At 39.2% G+C, this 21,298-nt stretch overlaps 1 protein-coding gene across 1 annotated transcript in view; it reads left to right on the forward strand.

Annotated features, from left to right (window-relative positions):
* LOC107100003 (vacuolar protein sorting-associated protein 13B-like) overlaps positions 1–21,298 on the forward strand; it is a gene marked incomplete at both ends in the record, with an annotated part of 299,591 nt that overhangs the window by 133,601 nt on the left and 144,692 nt on the right. Inside the window, 5 exons of the mRNA XM_015398349.1 lie at positions 1,753–1,867; positions 9,447–9,588; positions 11,413–11,685; positions 12,132–12,288; positions 13,460–13,571. Of these exons, the coding sequence (XP_015253835.1) occupies positions 1,753–1,867; positions 9,447–9,588; positions 11,413–11,685; positions 12,132–12,288; positions 13,460–13,571 (799 nt within the window). The remainder of the gene's footprint in view (positions 1–1,752; positions 1,868–9,446; positions 9,589–11,412; positions 11,686–12,131; positions 12,289–13,459; positions 13,572–21,298) is intronic.

Below are 21,298 nucleotides of genomic sequence, written 5' to 3' on the forward strand. Positions count from 1 at the left end.
GTGTAGAAGGCTTCCAGCCGTACATGTTTGAGCCCTTGCCTCGCAACGCTGCCAGTTCTGTTAGCTCTACGCCTGCTGAAGACACAGACGTCCATCCCCGTGGACACTGGGACAGAACTCAATGCTAAAGTAAATTATTCCTATTTCAACCGTTGCGTATATAAGCTGCAACATATAAATCAAGATGCTAACACTGAAAAAAATTAATTGGCAGATGACCGTTGATATATGATTGGCCGAATTTAGGTGTTCAGGCTGACGTATAACTAACTGGCCTGCATAAGATAACAGAAAAACCCCCCACAGATTTTAAGACAGGATTTTTTTTTGTATAGAAATTTCCTAACTTTTGGGACAATATCGTCTGATAAAGAGTACATTTATATACACTTTTAAGCCAGATTGATTTAACTTTTAAACATCATGTCCCTACTGCTTTTTTGGAATGACCATGATCTGGATGACTGAGAATCTTCACCAGCATACTGGTGGTTTAGTAAATTTTTGAATTAAAGTTACCAGTTTGTTCTGGCGTTCTTTAATTTGCAGATATTCATATTATTTCTTAATGAGCACCACTTTTTATGTTGTGTTACATAGCTAAGGCTATGCTAATGCCTCTAAATATTGTTTTTTCTGTTGTATCAGTTCAACAAAGCCAAAGCACTGTCACACGCTCTCTGTCTCTCCGTAGCGTAATACATTATATGTTGGCTTGCCGTTTGTAAAGGATGGGATTAGACCCAGACTGCTGAAGCATTTAATGTGAGGGAAGGAGATCCTAGAACTCTGGATGGGTTAAGAAAACACATTTGTCATTGATGTTCCTGTGTCATGACTCTGGGATTCTGAGGGAAACAACTTGAGAGAAGCTTTCCATTCAGTATCCACACTAACTTTGAGAAAAGCTTTGTTTTTCATTAATAATAAGCTGCTGGGGGATATTTTTCAGAGCCGCCACTAAGCAACAGTGTAAGATCTTTAGTTTCACATGCATGATGCCCATTTTTCCCCAGCTGGTTTGTTACTGTGGGACTTTTCTCAGTGGAAACAATTAGACTGGAGTGCTAAGCCTAGAGGCTGTGTTCAGCACAAAGTAAAACGGTCGCTCATGTTACTCATGCTGCCTGCTGTGGGTGGACAGACAGACAGCCAGACGGATTGCATTCAACTCTAATCAGCCAGACGCTGATGTGGGCATGTGAAAATTCTCCGGACTCATGGTAGCAACAAACAGGCTTCAAGTTGGAGCAAACGGACCTTGGCTCAGTTTTACTAAAAAACCTGTAGTCACCTATCCAGGATCTTTGTCAGTTCTGTCAGCTCAGACTGGAGCAACCTGTAAATGCTGTTTCTAATCACATGGAGGCCAATCCGAGTCAGAAACACCCATCATTCTAGAGTCTGTTGTTTGGTGGGAGCTCTGTTACCTTCTTTTCCATATTTGTGGGATCTTTCCTAACTCATTTCACTCCCTTTTCTTTCGTTTTGTCCTGGGATGTGCATTTCTGCCCCTTATTATAAGAAATATCTGATTGACCCAGTCTGATGTTGTACTAAGCCACCTCCAGGGGCTATAAGCTTCATCTAAGCAGACTGGCCACTGCTGTAGATCCTGCTCTCTACTGGTATGACGGTTGAATTTGTAGAATAACACCAATAATACACAATTCAACAGCTTTTTTTTATTCTGCTTACTCTCTCTTGTTAATAAAGTTAAAAGTTTATTTTTTACTATTTGTTTCTCTCCAGAAATCTGTGTGATCAGTGAACTAGAAGATCTGAGTGCATCGGTTGACATCCAGGACGTCTACACAAAGATCAAGTGTAAAGTGGGCAGCTTCAACATTGATCACTACCGATGCAGGTATGAATCCCCTCACTGCTTGTAAAAACACCGTCGGTCGCATAAAACCTTATTTTGTTCTTTTTTTTATTTATTTCTTTTTTGGATCAAGTTGTATTGCTTTGCAATCGGCATGTTTTGAAGTATATATTTTGTTTTAACAGCCAGAATAAAGTCATTTTTCTCTACCTGATGCCAAACTTAAAAGTGCGTAGCCCCGCCTCCATAAACACGCCTGTATTCCCCATTTTTCTGAGTCAAAATGTTGGCTGTGAAATTGGCTAACTATGAGCATATCTTCCATCCCTTCATCACTCCGCTGCCCTCAAACGCAAGATCTCAAAGTCCCCAAAGTTCCCAAGAGCAGTCCGGTGTTCTGTCATATGAGCATACCCAAAGTCAATACCCATTTATCCCTTTAGTTTTTCCCTTTAGTTTTGTATAAAAAATAAACTTTAAAAGGGTTTCTGCAGGTCTTTAAAAATCATTAAAGTAATTATATTAATAAACATGACTTTTTCAGATATCTCCAAATGAGAGACTATTACAAAAAGGAAATACAGACGAGGCCCTCCGTGGAAGAGAGCGAAGTGGTCCAAATTATAATTAAAGCATACAAAGGCAGTAATAAAGCCCTAATAAACCTTGAGACACATACAACTATGTAAAGGGAAAATGGGAAAGAGAATTTGATTTAGAAATTGAAGATATTGATTGGCTCAACATGTGGAAACTACACCATACAACTACTGGCTCCCAGGCATTGAGGGAATTTGCCTGGAAAAATCTAATAAGATTTTTTATGACGCCCAAATCCAAAAGTAAACAAATACATAGGCATCAAGAATGTTGGAGAGATTGCGGGGAGATAGATGTCAACCATTCCCATGTTTTTTGCAAGTGTTCAAAACTTTTGGAGTTTTGGGAAATGGTTTGCAGCGTATTATGTGAAGTATTAGGGTATGTAATTCCAATGAAACCTGAAATTCTCTATTTGTGCGATTTTGGTGATGATGCTATCCATGAAAAGGATAACTATTTGGTAAAAGGGATGTTGATAGCTGCAAAGAAATGTATAACAAGGAAATGGGGGAAGTCAAACATGCCATCAAAGGACCAATGGATCACGACGATTCAAGACAAATTCCTCATGGAAAGACTAACACACACACAGACAACAAAAAAAACACAGAAAAAAAAAAATGGGGAAAATGGACATTATATAAACAGAAAAACTGAAAAGAAGGTGCTACCCAGACATGTTCATGTTAGTGTACTTTGTTCCTTTTTATTTGTATGTTCGTTGTATGATCAAAAAATAATTAAATCTAAGTGACAAGCCTTTAAATTAGGCCTTAATTGGCATTTAAACTAATTAAATGTGATTATAGTGGCATTTAAAATGCTTTATTTTACAATTTTGTCAGATATATCAGATATAAATGGTTCCGCGTGTTTACGCAGAACTGCTTCCAGTTGATCGTAAAGCCGTATGTTTGGAAAATAAGCTCGAGGCGGAGAAAAAGCTAGAGAATGGGGAAAATGCACATTTGAACAAAAGTGGCTGGAAAACGAGGAATTCAGGACATGGCTGCAGCCTTTCGATGGTAAAGATGACGAAGGATTTTGCCATGTTATTTATAGATTATTATTATTTATACATGGCATTAAACATTTTTCTGAGAGCATTAAAAAAGCATTAAACTAGAGTTACTCATTCCTGTATGAACCCTGTTTAAGTTATCTCAATGGGCGTGTATCCCTTTAGTCATGTGCAAAAAAACAATTTAATTGTTTTTTTTTGTGTGTTTTGAAGCGTATAGTGATCTCACCTTAAAATGTTTTTTTTTATTTTTTTTTTTTTTATACAAAACTAAAGGGATAAATGCAAATCTGATGTCTTTTGCATGCGTATTAAGTATGAGTTTGCTGGTCTCATGAGGTATGCTTATCTGACAGAACACCGGCTCTGAGAAGATAATAAAGAAATAATCTCAGTAATCAAAAAGCAGGCAACTGCATCCAGCAGAATGTTTGGCTGCATTTTTTAAGTCAACACATTCATGAATCTGAGCTTTAGTTTCGAAGTAGCGACACGATGAGAGTGAGTTGGACCACCAGAGGCCCTGTCTGTATTTAACCCCATCATAAACAACAGAGCCCCCCCCACACACACACACACAGCAAACATGATAATCATTATTGATTCTGATTTGCCAGGTTTTTAAATGCGTTGAGTTGGATCTTATGAACATCAGCAAAGGTCAAAGAGGACTTGAAGCCATTTGCTTGGCTTTGAACCCCGCTGACTAACTGGCATCCCACAGACCTCCCTGCGTTGCCTGCTGCTCCACTTGTAATCCTGTTGGACCACATATGTTTCGCACAGAGTCACCAAGCTTAGCCAGAACAACGTCAGCGGTTAGACGGTTCCAGAGCGTGTCGATGCTGTGGATGGTTATTATGATTAGCTCTGTTCTCCACAGGTGTGTGTTCAATTGCTTTTGAGACGGTGCCAGGCCTAATCTCTTTACTAGACCTCTATGCCTCCTCAAGTAGATAATTAGTCAATTTTCTCATTTCTAGGTTATTTCAGTGAATGCACATTTAACAATGTGGTCTCAACACACTTTTACCAACCACAGATCTGGCAAGCAGAAGCAATTCATTATCCATGCCAGGTTACAGTCATGGTTGTTCAAGCCACAGTGGAGAATCTCTGGGCTCCTGGCCCACTCTAATCTCTCTCATTCACTTATACAATATTGCTCACAGTCTGTATTAATCATCCTGAATAGATAATTGCTCAGTATTCTATCGCCCAGCCCAGGTTATTTGTGCACAAAGGGTCAGATTGGATCGAGTTTGGCAGATAAAAAATGTCTTGCCTTGGCTTAGCTTTGTCATGCTCTAAAATAAATAGACCATTAAACTGGACAAGCAAATGTGGGAGGCCAAATGCATAACTGAATCAGCGATAGTATCAGAATAGGATGAGGACAGAGAGGGTGGAGTAGGGAGGAGAAATTACAGAAGGTCACAAGGACTCTAAAATGGATGGACGCAGAAACCTTAGAGGGTGTGGAGGACATGAGGGTGGAAAGGTAAAGCAGTGATTCACTGCTAAATGTTTTAGGGATGTTTCCCGTCTTCTGGAAAGTTCAAAAGATGATCCTGTTTTACCTATTTTAACCTTTTCTTTCAACTCTGTGATGATCATTAAACTATAGTCTTACTCTTTCATGCCTCCAAAGAGGAGAGGTGACACTTTACCCCTATTGGCTCCGTGCAGCTCACACAAGTAGAGGTTGATGTTTTCCAGCTGTGCTACCGAGAAGCTGCAACTGTAAAATGACTGTTAGAAAGGAAACAACTTTGAGTTTTATGTGTGAGGGTTTTAACAAACCTGTCCATCTTAGCGTGACTTAATATCCAAGTGACATCCTGGTTTTGACAAGTTAAAGTATTTCAGCATGAAAACACAAATAAGCCAAACCACGGTCCTTATGGGAAAAAACCTTTATATGCTCTTATTGTTGCTACAGAAAAGGAAGGCAATCATCTTATATACAAGTTCATTTGATGAGATGAGAGGTTTTTTTTGGTAAAACCGAACAGTTAAGTTAAAGGGAACGAATTCTGGGAAAGATTCTCTGTATTAATGTGTGAGTAGTTGAGCTTCTGTTTATTCAAATGCAAAGCTTTGATCACCTGAAGCTGTTTTATATTGTCCCTATTTCCCTAACTTAAAGGTTTAAGTTCAAATAGAGCATCCGATAGATCTCACATAATCGGCATAATAGTGGGATACATTTTCTCAAAGGGGCCTAGTCACGCGCTATGATTATACAAATCTCTACGCTGGTAAATTCTTTTGGTTGCATACAAAGAAAAAAAAGATAAAGTGAGATTAATAGCATAAGATGATTAGATGCCAAAGGAGATAAGACCTGAGTAGCCCTTGGAATATAATGTGAATTTTAAAGTTCACTAAGATGAGGGCTAACGGGGCTTTAGGGACCTTTGACTCCTGCTGCGATTTTGGAGGATCTGGCTTGTTGCGTTTCCAACTTTAGAACAGGGAGACAGTCGCTGCGTCCAAGCCACGGCCTCTCCTCCTGCAGAGCTCAGCGTTGCCAGCTGCTCAGCAAGAAGAGTTGGCTTTCCTAAAGCCACTTAATTACGTCATCGCCTACTTTGCATATTCCATTTCATCCAACTGCAAAGGAGACTCAGAATCCCTCCGATTACCTATTTATTTTCCTTTGGCTGTCGGTCAAAACAGTGCAGAAAGATATTAGGATAGCCAGAAAGGAAAATCACTGGGGTTTTTAAAGAGTAACAGCTTTTATAGAAACAAGTAAGTCAATAAAATTCAGCCCTTTAGTTTCATACTCCATACCAGTTGGTGGCGGTAATGCACTATTAGTTGTCAGCCAACTGCCAAAACACACGGAAAAGAATAAAGCAGTGCAGAGAAACAAGGAGAATGACGCTATTAATTAAAAAGGCAGTTATTTTATTTAGTGAGTCAGCCGTGTCAGTAATAGACAGTAATTAACATAAAATAGTCTCTAGATTTGCCGCTTTTTAAAAATAAAGGCGGTACAGAGGTATAAAAATTTGCTAAATATAGGAACAAACGACTGAGTTGGTGACACTGGCAGAGCTGTATCTTCCCTGTCAGCCATTATAAATGGTAGCGGGAAGTTCCAGAGTGCCTGGCCAGTTTCAAAGAGGCTAGAATAGTTTTTAAAATTGGTTTCTTTATCTACATTAACTGTCTTTACACATGATGTTTCGAGGTGTACTTAAAAACATCTTAAACATCTTTTTCTGCACATCACAGATTACAAAGCTACTCTTTTAATTGCATCTGTTATTGTACACAAGAACTAGCTAAGCATAGAACAGGAAGTGCCCTCCCAGCGGGTTAGACAATATACTTTGTGGACACATAATTACAGCATTTTTGAAGCTTTAAGCATTTGCCTTGATTCAAAGTGCTAAAGTGCATTGGACGCCTTTTTGACAAGGAAAATTCGGTCTCATCGCAGCATAAAGTAACAGAGATTGCTAAGTCGATGGATGCATGGTTAAGTACTGCTAGCAGACAGCAATGGCTTACAACAGTGTGTCTTCCTGCTGGTGCAAAAATTCGTTTTAGGCTAAAAAAAGACAAAGTAAACAGCTTCAGGATGAACATGGCTTTATCTTAAAGGTATAGAGGACAATCTTATATTTCCGGGTGGATCATCAGGTGGTCTCCCTAACTGTCAATCATACTGGTGATATGTTTACCTAAGGTGTGCTCGTCCTGTTAGCCATCTTTTTCTGCTCATGCGCACCTTCAGTCGTATATCTGTGGTGAGCTACGGTTTCAGACAGTCATTGAAGCTCACCTTTCTCTCCGCAGTTCTTTGAAAATGGCAGAGAGTCGTAAGTGTCAACGAAGTCTATGAGGAAAAAAAGAAAGCCCTCAGAAAAGGCAGATATATCCCAGAATGCTTTCTCTCATCGCAAAGCATTATGGTATTTGCTCTCACAGTGGCCCTCTGTCGCCATAGGCTGGTTCTACCGGACAGCTGCACCGAATTTTTTATTTTTTTTTCTAAAGACATAGGATGTGACTGGGTCCTTTTATTTCAGGAGATTTGCTGCACTATATGATATGTACATAATTTGTCTTTAAAGTTGGTTTTACATATTTAGGCCCAATTTCTATTCATTTCTATAAGCCGTCGCATCAGTTTGTGTTTCCCTAAATACAGTAAGTGTTCTTTTCTTTAACATGACCTTTACCTTCCCCAGCAGCAGCCACACTCTGTGACTAAACAATCTTTTTAAAGGTTGTTCTTGCATATGTCTCTAGTCCAGGGCGTGACTTTCAATCTGGGCAATATGAAGGAATCATTCTACATTGCAAGGACACAGCTGTGGTGAGGCTCCTTTGTGAGAGCAGCCATTGAAGCCTTAGTTCTTCATAAACCGTCTCTTGCTGCTCTGCTGCTTTTATTTAAGATTTTTTTTTCTTCATTTTTTCTGATGCTGGACAGACAGGAAAAATTGCTGTATTAAAAAGTGTAGACAGAAATTAAAGGGGTCATAGAATGCAAAACCGAGATTCCATTTTCATAGATAAATAACGATACTTCAGTGGGAGAAATGGACATACAGAGAAGTTCAAACCCCATCAACACCTCCTTTCTCTGCAAATCTCACAATTCTAAACTTCCACAATAAAACAGGCAACCCAGATGAACCCCCCAGTTGACATAAACTTCGGGATGTTGCCTTATTTGGTTCTGGTCTGTACTTTTGTCACACCCTGGGGGGATGCTGGATGGGGTTATGAAGTGTCAACTGCTTGGCCCCTGACTGGGACCGGACCTCAGCAGAGAGCCATGAGCTGCCCTTCCTGAGCCGGAGGAGCGGGGCTGGCGGCCGGTAAAGCAGGTGGGGGGAAGCACGGAGCCGCCGTTGTCCAGGCCACCGTCACCGGGTCGGGTACGGTTGCTCCGTCCCCTGGTGGCTCCCTTCCTCCGTCTGCCAGGGTTCCCGGATCAGCCCCGGAGCTGACGGCTCAGTTCGAGTGCCCGGTGTTTTGACTGCATGCTGCACTGTAGTCGACCAAAATCCCAGACAATTTTGAAATTCCCCCCAAACTTTTTTTTTTAGGTATGAAAAGTAGTAGTAGTAGTACATGTCCGGGAAAGAGAGGACGTCTGGTCACCCTACCATATCAACAATTTGCTGTTTCAGTGAGTGAGTGCTTGTTGCTATGATGCGTCTTTGCTCAGCAGCTTTGTTCGTTGTAAACCAACCAATCAGAGCACAGCTCATCTAAATATTTATGATCATACCATAAAAGGAAGAAAACCTGTCGTTTCATTCTAGGGCTTTTATCCAGGCTTGCATTAGGGCTCATAGAACAGCAAATATGCCATTTTCAGCCCAACCAATGTTACACACCCTATTCAGAGACCTTAAGAACCAGCACCAGATACCCTATAGAATCATTCTATGACCCCTTTAAAGTGACACAATATGGTTGAAATGATTGGCTGGTTTGGATATAATTTGATGTTTTTTTGGAAAACGTTCACCTGTCTCTCCAGTAACTGATTGAATTCTCAAGCCGATAAGATCTGGTCAAAGCTAATCTTCTGCATCTGTTTTAAAGACTTCTGGTAGATGGACTTTCATTCCTTTTTTCCTGTTGAAAGTTTATTGTTGTGATGGTCTTATACTAGCAACCAGAAAGGAGCATTAAAAACCAGCACCGCAGTAATTACTATGGATGGGATCTTAATTGTTGTGTTCAAATGATGGCTCATGTTTAGAGTCCCCAGTTAGTCCAGTCTCTGAGGAGCTGTATTATAAGACCATTCCTAAATATTTCAGCTGAATCAACATCAGAATCTAACTCTGGGTTTTAATCAATGACCTCTTTTCTGATTTTTTTGGAAAATTTAAAACAGTGATGTACGTGTCTGGCTTTTCTCTTCATTTTGTTCCTTTGTCTTTACTCCATGTCCCACTTTTTTTCTGTTTCTGCATCTTTTTTCCGTGTCATTGTCCTCCCTCTCCTCACCTCCAGTATGGAGGAGGGTGTTCGGACCCCGGGCGGCTGCGGAGGAGTGGTCCTCTCTTGCACTGACAAGCTGAACAGACGTACTGTGTTGGTTCGACCCGTCAGCAAGCAAGCCTCTTTCAGCCACTTCTCTGGCTTTTCCCCTCCTGTAAGAATCCAGCTTCCTTTTCTTTTGTTGACTGTTTAACATCCATCAACAGCGGCTTACAGTGTCTGTGTTCACATTTTTCAGACAGTATTTAAGAGAAATATGTTAGAAAAGGAAATCTGACCCTTACTGCTTCAAAAGAAATGACATATCGGTTATCATAAGACTTCATCGGGACCTAGAAATAATTTTTCTGACAATGATACTTATCTGAGTCATTTAAGATTGGGCGTAGATCCCTCCCCGGCGCCTGGATGATACTTTATTTAAATTATTAAAATCACTGCCATGTTATATGTTCAAAGAGGCAGTAAAATGAAATTCCAAAGATTTAATCAGTGTGACAAAGATACTTTCTGGTTCATTGTAGGAACTCTAGTGTCTCCTATTCTTTCTTTGCTTGAAACCCGCAAATACTTTTACTAAAACGAATCCATACCAAGATAGAGCAACTCTGTTAAAGACCGACTTGTAAATAAGATTAGATTTTATCCGCTCATCTATATAAGCCTACAGGATAAAAAGTAAAAATGATTTTACTATTTAATTTTTATGATCATATAACAGGGTTTCCGCAGGTCATTAAAAATCATTAAAAGTTATTTAATAATTTTTTTAATTAAGGCTTTAATTGACCTTAAAATTTATTAAATGTGATTATAGTGGCATTTAAAATGCTTTATTTTAAAAAAGAAAAACGTTTATAAAAGCAATTTCGTCAGATATATTATATCAGAAGGGAATATATAGGGAATGGGAAAATGCTAATTTAAGCAATAGTGGCTGTTTAAATTGCAGCATGTCGACGGTAAAGATGGCAAAGGATTTTGCAATCTTATATATATATATATATATATATATATATATATATATATATATATATATCTGAGAGCATCAAAAGAGCATTAAAAAGCATTAAATTACAGTTACTCATTCCTGTATAAATGCCGTATAAGCTTTAGACCTATAAGCATATGGGGTAAATGTTGGTCCATTATTGTTGCAAGCAAAGACCATGTTTCTAAATTGCAATTAAAACATTCAGAAGTATCACTTTGAAAAAAGTTCTTATCAAAAAAGGTTTTGAGAATATCTTCGCATTTTTCTCAGGTTTTCATTGTTTTCAAATTTTAGATTTCATAATTAGGTTTTTCAGATCTAAGTTTTTTTACACTTTGATTTTTTTTTATTTTATTTCCGTCCCGGGGAGGAGTTGGACAGCTTGATATGTCAGAAAATATCTAAAATGCTAGAGAGGAAGGAGGCAACAAATTGGTAGAATAAATTACTATAAAGTCCACTGTTCCTGGATGTTTCGCAGACTTTAATGTCTTAAATCAATCCACCAGATTTTTAATGAGAAAATATTTCCAAATTACTTAAAAAAAAAAAAAAAAAGCTATTATACCATTTTACCTCATAGCTGCTTTAAAATATGTTCAAAAGTGGATTTTAAAGAACCCAATACAATCAGATGTTTTTAGTGTGGAGTGATTTCCTGCTTCTTGCTAAGTGATTTAACTAAACATTAAACCTGTTCTCTAAGCCTTCCTCATCAGTGGCTTCAGCTTTGCTTTCCTTTTGGAGTTCCTCATCAATTAAGCTTGAGTTGTTGGATGAGGTCCTGCCTATTTTTGAAATTATGGTTTCTTACTTAAAGCCTTTAAAGTAACTATAAACTAATCTAAAAGTCTCATATTAAGATCAAAAATGTATTTCCTCATCCAAGAATTCAAGCCAAAATGATGCTGATCAGCTCTGGGATCTGTGCTTCTCTCTGTAATCATGTCTATAGACTGACTGATTTGTCCCGTCTCATATCAGATGGCAGCTAAAATCCTGGAAGGTTCTCATCAGCAGCATGGCTTCCTGTCAATCACCTACACTCAAGCTGTTACTAAAAATGTCCGACACAAACTCGTCACCCGACCCGAGCGCCCGTCACGCAGCAGCATGACCACTGCAAGCCAGAGGATCGCCGGCGAGCTCCTGGGGGACGGCTCGCCTCAGTATCTGAGGGAGATCCTGCTGACTGCGCAACCTTTCGACGTGGTTTTATTTTGTCCCTTACTGGCTACTGTAGCAGGAGTGTTTCAGGTAATGCATGTGTTTCTCCTTAGGTGTGTCTGTGAATAGTCGTTTGTCTCTGTCTTGTCTCTGCGTTGCCCTACGATGGACTGGCGACCTGTCCATGTTGTACCCCGTTTCTTGCCCGTAGACATCTGGAAATCGGCACCAGCACCCCTCACGACTCCACTTGGGATAAGCGTGACAGAAGATGGATGGATGGATGATGGATGGATGAATGTGTTTTGTAGGCTTAAATAAACATGAAGAATTGCTGATAGAAACTATTCTATCTTCACCGAATCATAAGGAGGGGACAATAAATGTTCTGCCATAATAGTGGGCATATTAGACTTAAGTGGTGATTAAAACACATAACTGTTTTTATAATTGGCGCTTTATAAATAAACTGAATTAAATTTAATAACTGTGACCTTTTCTTTGTTATTTACACCCGTGGTTCGATGTCTCTCCAGACTACCGTCCCACGGCGCTACAGGGAGCGTGGGAAGTCAGCAGGTCAGCCCATGCGGAGCCACACTTTGACTTCTAGGTGTTTACCTCTAATTTACATCAACACCAGTGGGATCAGAGTTTTCTGCCACGGAGCTCAAGACAAACATGCAGCTTCAGGTCAGATATTGTCATATGACTCACACTTATTATAGAAAACATCTAACTGTGTTTTGAATTTTTTGAAAAAATAGATACTATATTTGTTTTAATAGCTGGACGATTTTTACTTTTTATTTAATTATATTCCCACCAGTCTGAGTCTTTTCTCTAACCAAGCTGCGATTTATAAAAACGTAAAATGAAGCATAGCAGGAAATACAGACTTAACATTACAGATAACACTTTTCAGCCTCTTCAGAGCCTTGGCACACAGTAACAGTAATGCCTGTTTAAAGGTGAATGTTTTACATGTGAGGATGGGATAATGGTCCTGTGTTAAATAAGAAAATAAATGGAAAAAATAGGATATAATATGTTAAACTCAATTAATTCATAAATAAACAGAACAACAAATTTCACTCTGAAACTTTGCAGAACTCAGAACTCTTCATCGCCATCAGTCTCTCTGACTAGTCAGATTCCCTGACTAGTCAGATTCTCTGACTAGTCAGGGAATTTCTAAGATCTGCAGACATTTATTGATGTGAAAAAAGAAGCGCATCCTTATCCTATCAATAGAGATGAAACCACTGTAGTCGCTCTAGTTAAGATTTGCCGCTTTGTTCGGGTTTGGAGAGGAAATAAATAAATCTTAAAAAACTAGAATAAGATAAAAATGTCTCTTAAAATGTTTGTTTAGTTTTACTTCATGGTGACATTTATTGATTACATAGAACATTTATTAATCATTTATCAATTGCAGAATTGGTTTATTTATTCATGATTTTTTTTGTATTTAACTTGTATTTAACTGAGTGAAACTGCTTTCCATATTCAGGAACGTTGTTAGGTTTTAATCAATGGTAACTCAATGATAACTTTTCTTGCTGGGATTCTTTTTAATTTACAAAAGTAGATGAAAATTGAAAACTGTAAAAAAAGAATTAAATAACAAAGAAGTTTGAAAAACGAGAAATTGAAAATGAGCAAATATGAAAATTTTTATCAGAACAGCTAAGCTTTTTGGACTAAGATGTTTTTCAATTTTTTTTTTTATTTCTAGAAAGCATTTGTTTTTACTTTCCATGTACAAAACATGTTTGCCTGCAACAATAATGGAACAAAATTCACTCCATATTTCAGTCCACAGTACTTTGCTCTGTATGCCCTGACTTTCCTCTGCTCGTAGACTCCAGTGAGAAGAAGGAAGACACGGTGGTGTTAAAGCTGGGTTCCCTCAGCGTGGCTCCGCAGGCTGACAACCCTCTGACCCGCACCGTGCTCCGAAAAGATATCTATCAGTAAGACAAACTCTTTGTTCATCAAAGCTCCTCCTAATGAATTTACGATTTCATGTTCCTCCAGATAATTACTGCTCTGATGAAACACCAATAACACGTTTAAAGGTTTGGAGATTTATTACCAAGTTACCATCCCTATTTTTTACATATTTCATCCGAAATCTCCAACATCTTTTTCTTTTCTGTCTTTCGATTCAAAGTTTGGTCGTACAGCTTGATTATTTTCTGCTTTGAAGTCACAGATTCATCCTAGCTGTTCTTAGCCTCCACAGATAATTCATTAAAGATGTCTCTGAATAGTTTTAAACATGAAGACATGAGAGAATTTTCCGTGTTTTTTATCATGTGCCATCATTTGGACGCTCCTGTGTCCTTTGGGGGAAAAGCAGGAACGTTTAACCGCCCCTCATCCTGGTGTCTGTGCCACTGCAATGACAGAGCAACGAGTGAACTGCGGGGGTCTGGCTGAACCGCCAACTGAAACACAAGACTGTTGACACAACCCCTCATCCCCCTGTGCCATGTGGATCAAAGCTGCAGGGCAAGGAAAATCTGGACTTTAGAGGAAAAATACTTCAGTGCAAAACACAGTTTTTTTTTCTGCTATAGGCAGCAAGAATCTGGATTGTGTCATAGCTGCCTGAAAACCACAGCCCCACAAAGTGTGTGTGTGAGAGAAGGAGAGGGAAGCTGGGCAGATATGAAGCTGGCAAACACATGTAATGAGGGAGATAAAAGTGGTGCCTAATGCTTTGTGCAGATGCAAGGGAGATGGAGAGAAAGAAAAAGTAAAGTGGACAGAAATCTGCAGGGGTGGGGGGGGTTGGTTGTTGTGTTGTGTTGGGAGCCAGTCTGGCTCTGAGAGTCGAAGCAGGTTTGACAAAACTTCAACCTGATGCTTCTGCCTGTGATGAAATGTTTTATTTCTGAAAGCACACACTGAAAAAATTATCTAGAAATACGTCAAAATTTCTTAAATTAAGTGTATTTACCCTTAATTTGAGTAGGTGAATGAGATAGTTTGGTAAAGGGATGAGTATTTTCAGTCTTAAAATAAGATAATTATATAATATGCACTTGAAATAAAACAATGCAATTGTTTTTTCTTATTTTAAATGTAAATTGTCTTGTTCCATTGGCAAAATGTCTAATGTTCCTCCTCAATCAAAGAAAAAATGCATTTATCTTAAGAAAAAATGACTTGCGTAGATTAAATTTTTTTGCAGTGCAGATGCTCAACTTTAGCTCCACTCAGACTTTTTTTTTTACCCACTTACAGGCCATGCTGTTATCTTGTCAGATGATAAATAATGATCTGCGGGCATGGAGAATAATCTGGAGTTTTTTTCTCAGACTTTCTGCTTTAAACCCAATGAGCCCTTCCATGTAATTTCAGCCTTTACTGCCTAACGGTGCGGTGCCCACATCTGCGTACACACTGCCGCCGTCGCACAACGCTCCACCCTGGTCTGAACGCACACACATTACAATACGCACGTCGAAACGTCCTGACCGTTCAGGCAAAGCGCGGACAAACACGTACACAAACTCACATCGCAGAAGAGGAGCGGATGCCGAGTCATCCTCTTAACCTCAGCATACAGAAGCCAGCAGCCACCACTTTCCTCTCAGCACTGAAACCCAGGAATTATCTTCAACCACTATCTATGTTCCTTCTTCCATTCCTAACCAGACGTTACCCCCCCGTTCTTCCCTCCAATTCTGGATGATAGCACTTTTAAATCTCATGATGGATAACCCTGAGATCAGGCTTTATCTGCGCTCAATTCTGCACCCCATGCTCCCCCAGGTCGCCTGTAGAAAGTCATAAAGAAAGTCTGTAATCATACAAACCAATGTGTGTTTACAGTCTTTAACCAACTGTCACTATAGCAAGAAACACGGTCGGGTCCCAATAGCCATTTGCTGCAATTCTGTTTAGAGTCCACCGCTAATTACATCCGCTGTTATAATTAAATGACTCATTAACGCAGCTATGCTTTTATTGTCTGCTGCTCAGAAAGCGGTTGCCTCAGAGTGTCTAAAACCAAGATTTACTGTTATGCCACCCGAGGAGACGAGCGCTGAGATGGGGAGAAAAGTGAAGGCTGAAATAGCAGGCATATGTAAACACTTTAATGGAGTGTACGGAGATACAATTTCACTAACGCCGTTTCAAACTCGCATAAAGCTCGAACATCCAGGCGTAGGCCTGACGTGTTCACAATGCAGCGTGCGTTCACCATTAGGAGTAACAAAGACTTCATCAAAGAGGCTGAAGCCGCCTGCTTGGCTGGAATATGACTCTATACCCACCAGAAGTTCTGACAGCTCTGAAACCCTGCCCTCTTTCTCTCGTCTTATCTTCAGTTACAAGGCCGCTGTCAATTTATACAGCTGAAAACATTTTCCTGTCTTCACAAAAAGCGGGACGTTTTTTTTCATGTTCTTGAGCAGCATCCCAGGGAATGTCCAGCATTCCCAGGGCCCTGACTTTTTTGTGGTTTGGGCCTCTTTTATATCTTATACATATATGTTCTCCCTTCTCTTTTTAAATGGGAACCACTCCTTGACATTGTGTGTGGGGACTGGGTGTCCATATTCATTGGGAGGAGTTTGGCTGGCTTAGAGTGGGAATACTCGCTGTGAAATTGTCCTTCAAAGGCAAAGAAATGAATAAAATGTTTTTTTTAGATCTTTGCACTGTTAGTGTTATGTACTTTATTAGATTAGTAAAATGAAAATTGCTACTTTTCTTGTTTTGTTCTATTTCACAATGAAATAACTGCTGGTTTTATCAAGTTGAACCTCTTCAATGGTGGTTTGGATGCCTTAAACTTTCTAGACTCCCTCCAGTTTTGAAAATTCAACAAGATCTGACAGGTCTACAGGCCTTTGGATCAAACGCTGTTTGTTTTCTGGTGCATAAAACCAGCTTAGTGGCCTGTCACACCATTCCAATTTAGCCAGCGTATGCCTGACGTCTCAGAATCTTCTAAAACACTGGAATACGCTGAACTTTCGATGTATTTTTTTTTTTATTTTGGCCGTGTACATAGCGTATTCGTAACGAGTCTAGAACTTATGTCCAAAGACAGCCTAACTTATGCATAACACACAACGTAATGCCCATGAAATGGTGCACAAGCATAGTTTCATGGGCATTACGAAGTATCAGTTAAAGATGCTCCCCGGAGGCACCCGGTCTGCATAAAAAGATTTATTTGATCATGGTATTAACCTAGCTGCTGTACTTTTTTGATAATCCATGCTTTTGACAACACTACTCTCACCTTCACGTCACTCTATGGTTGTGTTGAAGTCTGGAGGAGAACTGACGGTTTTCTCCTGTGAACCCCCTTTATACCAAAACACTGCCAATACGCCATTATATAGTAGCTTTAAGTTATAAACATGGTCAGCGGGTGTCTGGAAAACATCAAATGCATGTAAATGCCTTGGAGATATGTTCTTGTTAAGTTATGCATAAGTTACTTTGGATAGGTTTTGGATAAGCTAGTGACTTATGACTAACTTGCACTTAACATATGTCAATAATCAGATAACTTACCTGTAACTTATGGCCCAGGTTTGAGCTTATGCTGGCATACGCCGGGAAATTTTAGCATGCTTAAAATTTCTCGTAGTACTTGCCGTATGTCGACGTGTGCCAGAGTGTTTCAGCGTGCTCATAACTTATATAAAACGTACCCATAACTTATCCAACTTTTGCCAGCATTTTTGAAAGATTTTTCGTACGTCCGGCATACGCTGGTCTAAATGGTCAAGGTGTGACAGGGGGCTTCCGGACGATACTGGATTTGTGACATGATGCATTATTTTGCTGAAAGTCGCCATCATAACATCAAGCTTGAATAGTTCAGTTAGACAGCTTGATCTGGAGTTTTCTAGAAGACATTCACAGATATCGTCCCCCCCCACCGCCATTCATTGTGGAAACAAGTAAATTTTTATTTATAAAGCAGTTTTCATACAATTAATGTGGTACAAACTGCTTTCTAGAATTAAAAATATGACCCCTTTGCCATCCAACATAGAATCTATATAATTACACTTAAGCCCAAACATGACTCACACAGTATTTCTAATCTGAATGTGTGTCTAGGAAATACCTCCACATAATCCCTCACCACCTTCAGCCAGAAATGTGTGAAGGAAATTGATCAATGCTTAGATGTTCTTTGTAACAAATTCTCCCTTGACTGTGTGCTTGCAGCCCTGTGCAACAGAAAATTGATGTGTTTTTAATTTTGTAAGCCTCTGAGAAGTTTTGCGTAAGTTTCTTATCATTGCCTGACAAGAACAGCACCTAGTGCGGTTTCTGTTGCAGTCTGTTGTAAGCATCTGTATAAAGGAACGGTAAAACCTTTCTGTTATCTTCAACCTGGCTTTCCTTTCCACTCCGATGTCTATCACTAAGTCATTTTTATCCCTACATGATGTTTTCTGTTCAATTTATCCATTCCATTTAGCTCTGGAGGATGGATGTGTAAAAAAAATCCCAATTTCTCAGATCAGAACACTATCTTATATTTTCTATAGAAACTTAGCACTCACTACATATTGTTTATAGTCTTCTGCATGAGGGAGCTTTTACTCTCCACTGTCGCTGCATGCTTGCTCACTGTGAGGGATTGCTGCAGACTCAAACACACAATGTGAGCAAATGTCTGCTGATGCCTCTTGCTCATTAAGGAGGAGGAAATCTGCAAAGTCAACGACTGGATGCAATGAGCTGGTTTTTCTTAAAAACATTTAACCAATCTGATTGGATGATCTGATTGGATTATCTCTACACAGCATTGAGATGAAGTGTTGTTAATTGGAGCTGTATAAATAAAACAGAATTGAATTTGTGTTTTTCAGTAGATGGTAGCTAACTCAGAAAGCTCAACATACAGTGGGTATAGCAGTAAGTCGCTTTGTTCTTAACTCTGAATTGGTCCCCGGTAAAGGGTTAATGGCTCTATGGGTAACAGTTAAATTACAGAAATGTGTTCAGGCAGAGATTGATTAGCTACCAAAAATACAAACCATGGAAAGAGTCTGGCTGCCCACCATGGGGGTATATAGTTTCCGACTCAGAGCTTGAATGATAGGAGGGAACGGTTGTAAGAAAACAAATCTAACCACATTAGCATACATAAAACCAAATAGTGCCAATTGGGTAAATTGCTTAAATGCAGAGAGTGGAAACTGGGAGGGCTGGATTACTACACTGAGCATCTGAAGGCTAGCTGTGTTCAAGGTTGTAAAACAAACCGCAGTCAGGATCTGGTAAAGGCTTAGGGTCCCATGCTGGACGTGTTGAAGACCCCTGCACTGCAATGCCTACCGTCTCTACATGCTCATCCAAGAGGATGAAATATGAAAAATCAGTGAATGGAAGCAATCAGCTGGTTTTCCTCTGACAGAGAACTTTGAACCAACCTGAGCAGATAATGTGAATGAATTGAAGTGCTTTGAGATGACGGCGGTTGTGAAACAGCGCTATAGAAATAAACTGAGCCTGTTGCTTGAACTTTATCTAGAGAAGAAAATCTGAAACTTTTATATTTATGCTGCTCATTCTACTTTAATCTCAAAAGAAATCTAAACAAAAACGGGCTCTTTAAGCTTTTCATCATAAGTATAGATGTTCACCAACATGTAACTAATTTTCAAAATATGTCAAGATAAGTTTTTTCCTCCCACTTGTGTGTAAATTCAATTCATTTCAGTTTATTACTATAGCTCCAATTCACAACACGTCATCTCAAGGCACTTTACAGTTCACCAAATCATCCAGTCAGATTTATTCAAAATTTTCTATCCAAGGAAAACCAGTTGATTGCATCGACTCATTGACTCGAAGGCAATCACTCAACCAAAGCATGCTTGTAGCGACAGTGGAGAGGAAAAACTCCCTTTTAACATAAAGAAACCTCCAGAGGAACCGGCCATCTGCCCAGGCCAACTCAGGTCAGAGGATGAAAAGAGCACATCCAGCCAGTCAGAGTCAGAAAAACAGGACTACACTGAAAAATCAGCCAAGCTCAAACATCCATAAACAAAGGCGTTGATTGCAGCAGCACAGCCAACACTCTTCAGGATGGAGTCACAGCCAAACAGGAGCAGACCAGATGAAGCTGCTATGAGAAAAAGCAGAGAGAGCAGAACGTTAGAGATTGAACTAATAAATTCTGCAGAGTGGGAGAATAGAGATAGAATGAAGCAGAAGCAGAAAGATGAAAAAGGGGTCCTTCTTTGTTCCCCTCCAAAAATGTAAAGACCCTCAGAGCTTTACCGACCCACAATGCTTCACTGACTTTTGGTTTTTAGTGCTAAGATAACTGGACTTACTGTCTGTGTTTTGTTTTCTATACTACATGCATTGTATCACTTCTAATATAAGTAAAATGAGTTATTGTAGCAAATTTATCTAAAAAAAAACATTGGAGCAGATATTTCGTTTTTTAGAAGAAATATCTGCTTCAAAGAAATCATGAAAATTCTTTGCATGATTATTTTCAGTCTTTGTTTAAAGACTGAATTCCTTTAAGTTGGTTTACGTCAAACTTGATGCTTTAAAAGCACTGGGTCGATAGATTACAGTCATATTTTCTTTAAGTATTAAACAATTCTGCTTTATCAGATGACTCATAAATGGGTTTAAAAACAATTGTCAGACATTTTGATCTCTTAAAAGATTCTTCTTTGGTTAAAGTAGTGAGAGGGAGTTTGCAGTGAAGTTCAAAATAACAAGACTTTCCCAAAAAGTAAAATCCATTGTTTTTGTTTGTAAACGTCTGCTTACGCAGTTCAGACTATGAGCAGTTTTAGTGACTGCTTGCTTCCACGTGTCTGTCATGTTTCTAAATGTGTCTAAAATTACCCAGTTAGTTTCCCGGCATCCCCACACCTACATGACACAGCCTTAGAGTCGTCCCAAACTCAGCTGCTCCCAGCCTCCCACAGAGAGACTGGGAGCAAACCCCACCGCCACAAAATATAGTTGTTGTTTTTGTTTTGATTTGCTCACATCATTGTGTTTCTATGGTAACGGCTGCAAAGGCTGCAGGGTCAGCAGCGTCAAAGAAGTCTAGTCAAAATGCTGGCTGCAGTGTATCTAGGCACCCTTTGGAAACAATATTGACTCTTTTTTGTTGTAAAACATTTTATCCTCAACTATTTTTTTCACCATAGTTTCCAGCAAACACTTTCTCTAGAGATAATGTGGACTTTGATTTATTCTGGTTTTCCTCTCTATGAATATTAGCTTTTTTTCCTCATTTGTCTTCTGACTTATCTCGCCTGATTTCCACATTATTTTTATTTCCAATGATGCACAGAAATCTGCTGGATTATTTTCCCCCACATTTATAATGTTGTTGAGTTTAGCAGTGAATGTTGGAAAGTAATAACATTGTTTGCACCATGTTAAGGGATTGCTTCTCCTTTACGGTCTTTTCTTTCTTTTCCTTTCCATGAACATCTCATTATTAATCTGTATCTTTATGTTTCTCTAGGGTGGCCAGTTTTTTTTAGCCAGTGGCCATTAATTAATTTTCCACCATAAGCAGGTAGAGAAATCGCCAAAGCCCACTATTAGAGACCTACAGCATAGATTGGCATCTAAGGGTATTGCGTGGTTTAAATGAGACTGAAAGTCATAGGGAAGTCGATGATTTAAATGTCAAATCGTTGAAAAAAATCCTGTCTTAAAA

The sequence above is a fragment of the Cyprinodon variegatus genome, unplaced genomic scaffold, assembly GCF_000732505.1.
Source record: "Cyprinodon variegatus isolate N-32 unplaced genomic scaffold, C_variegatus-1.0 Scaffold929, whole genome shotgun sequence".
NCBI lineage: Eukaryota > Metazoa > Chordata > Actinopteri > Cyprinodontiformes > Cyprinodontidae > Cyprinodon > Cyprinodon variegatus.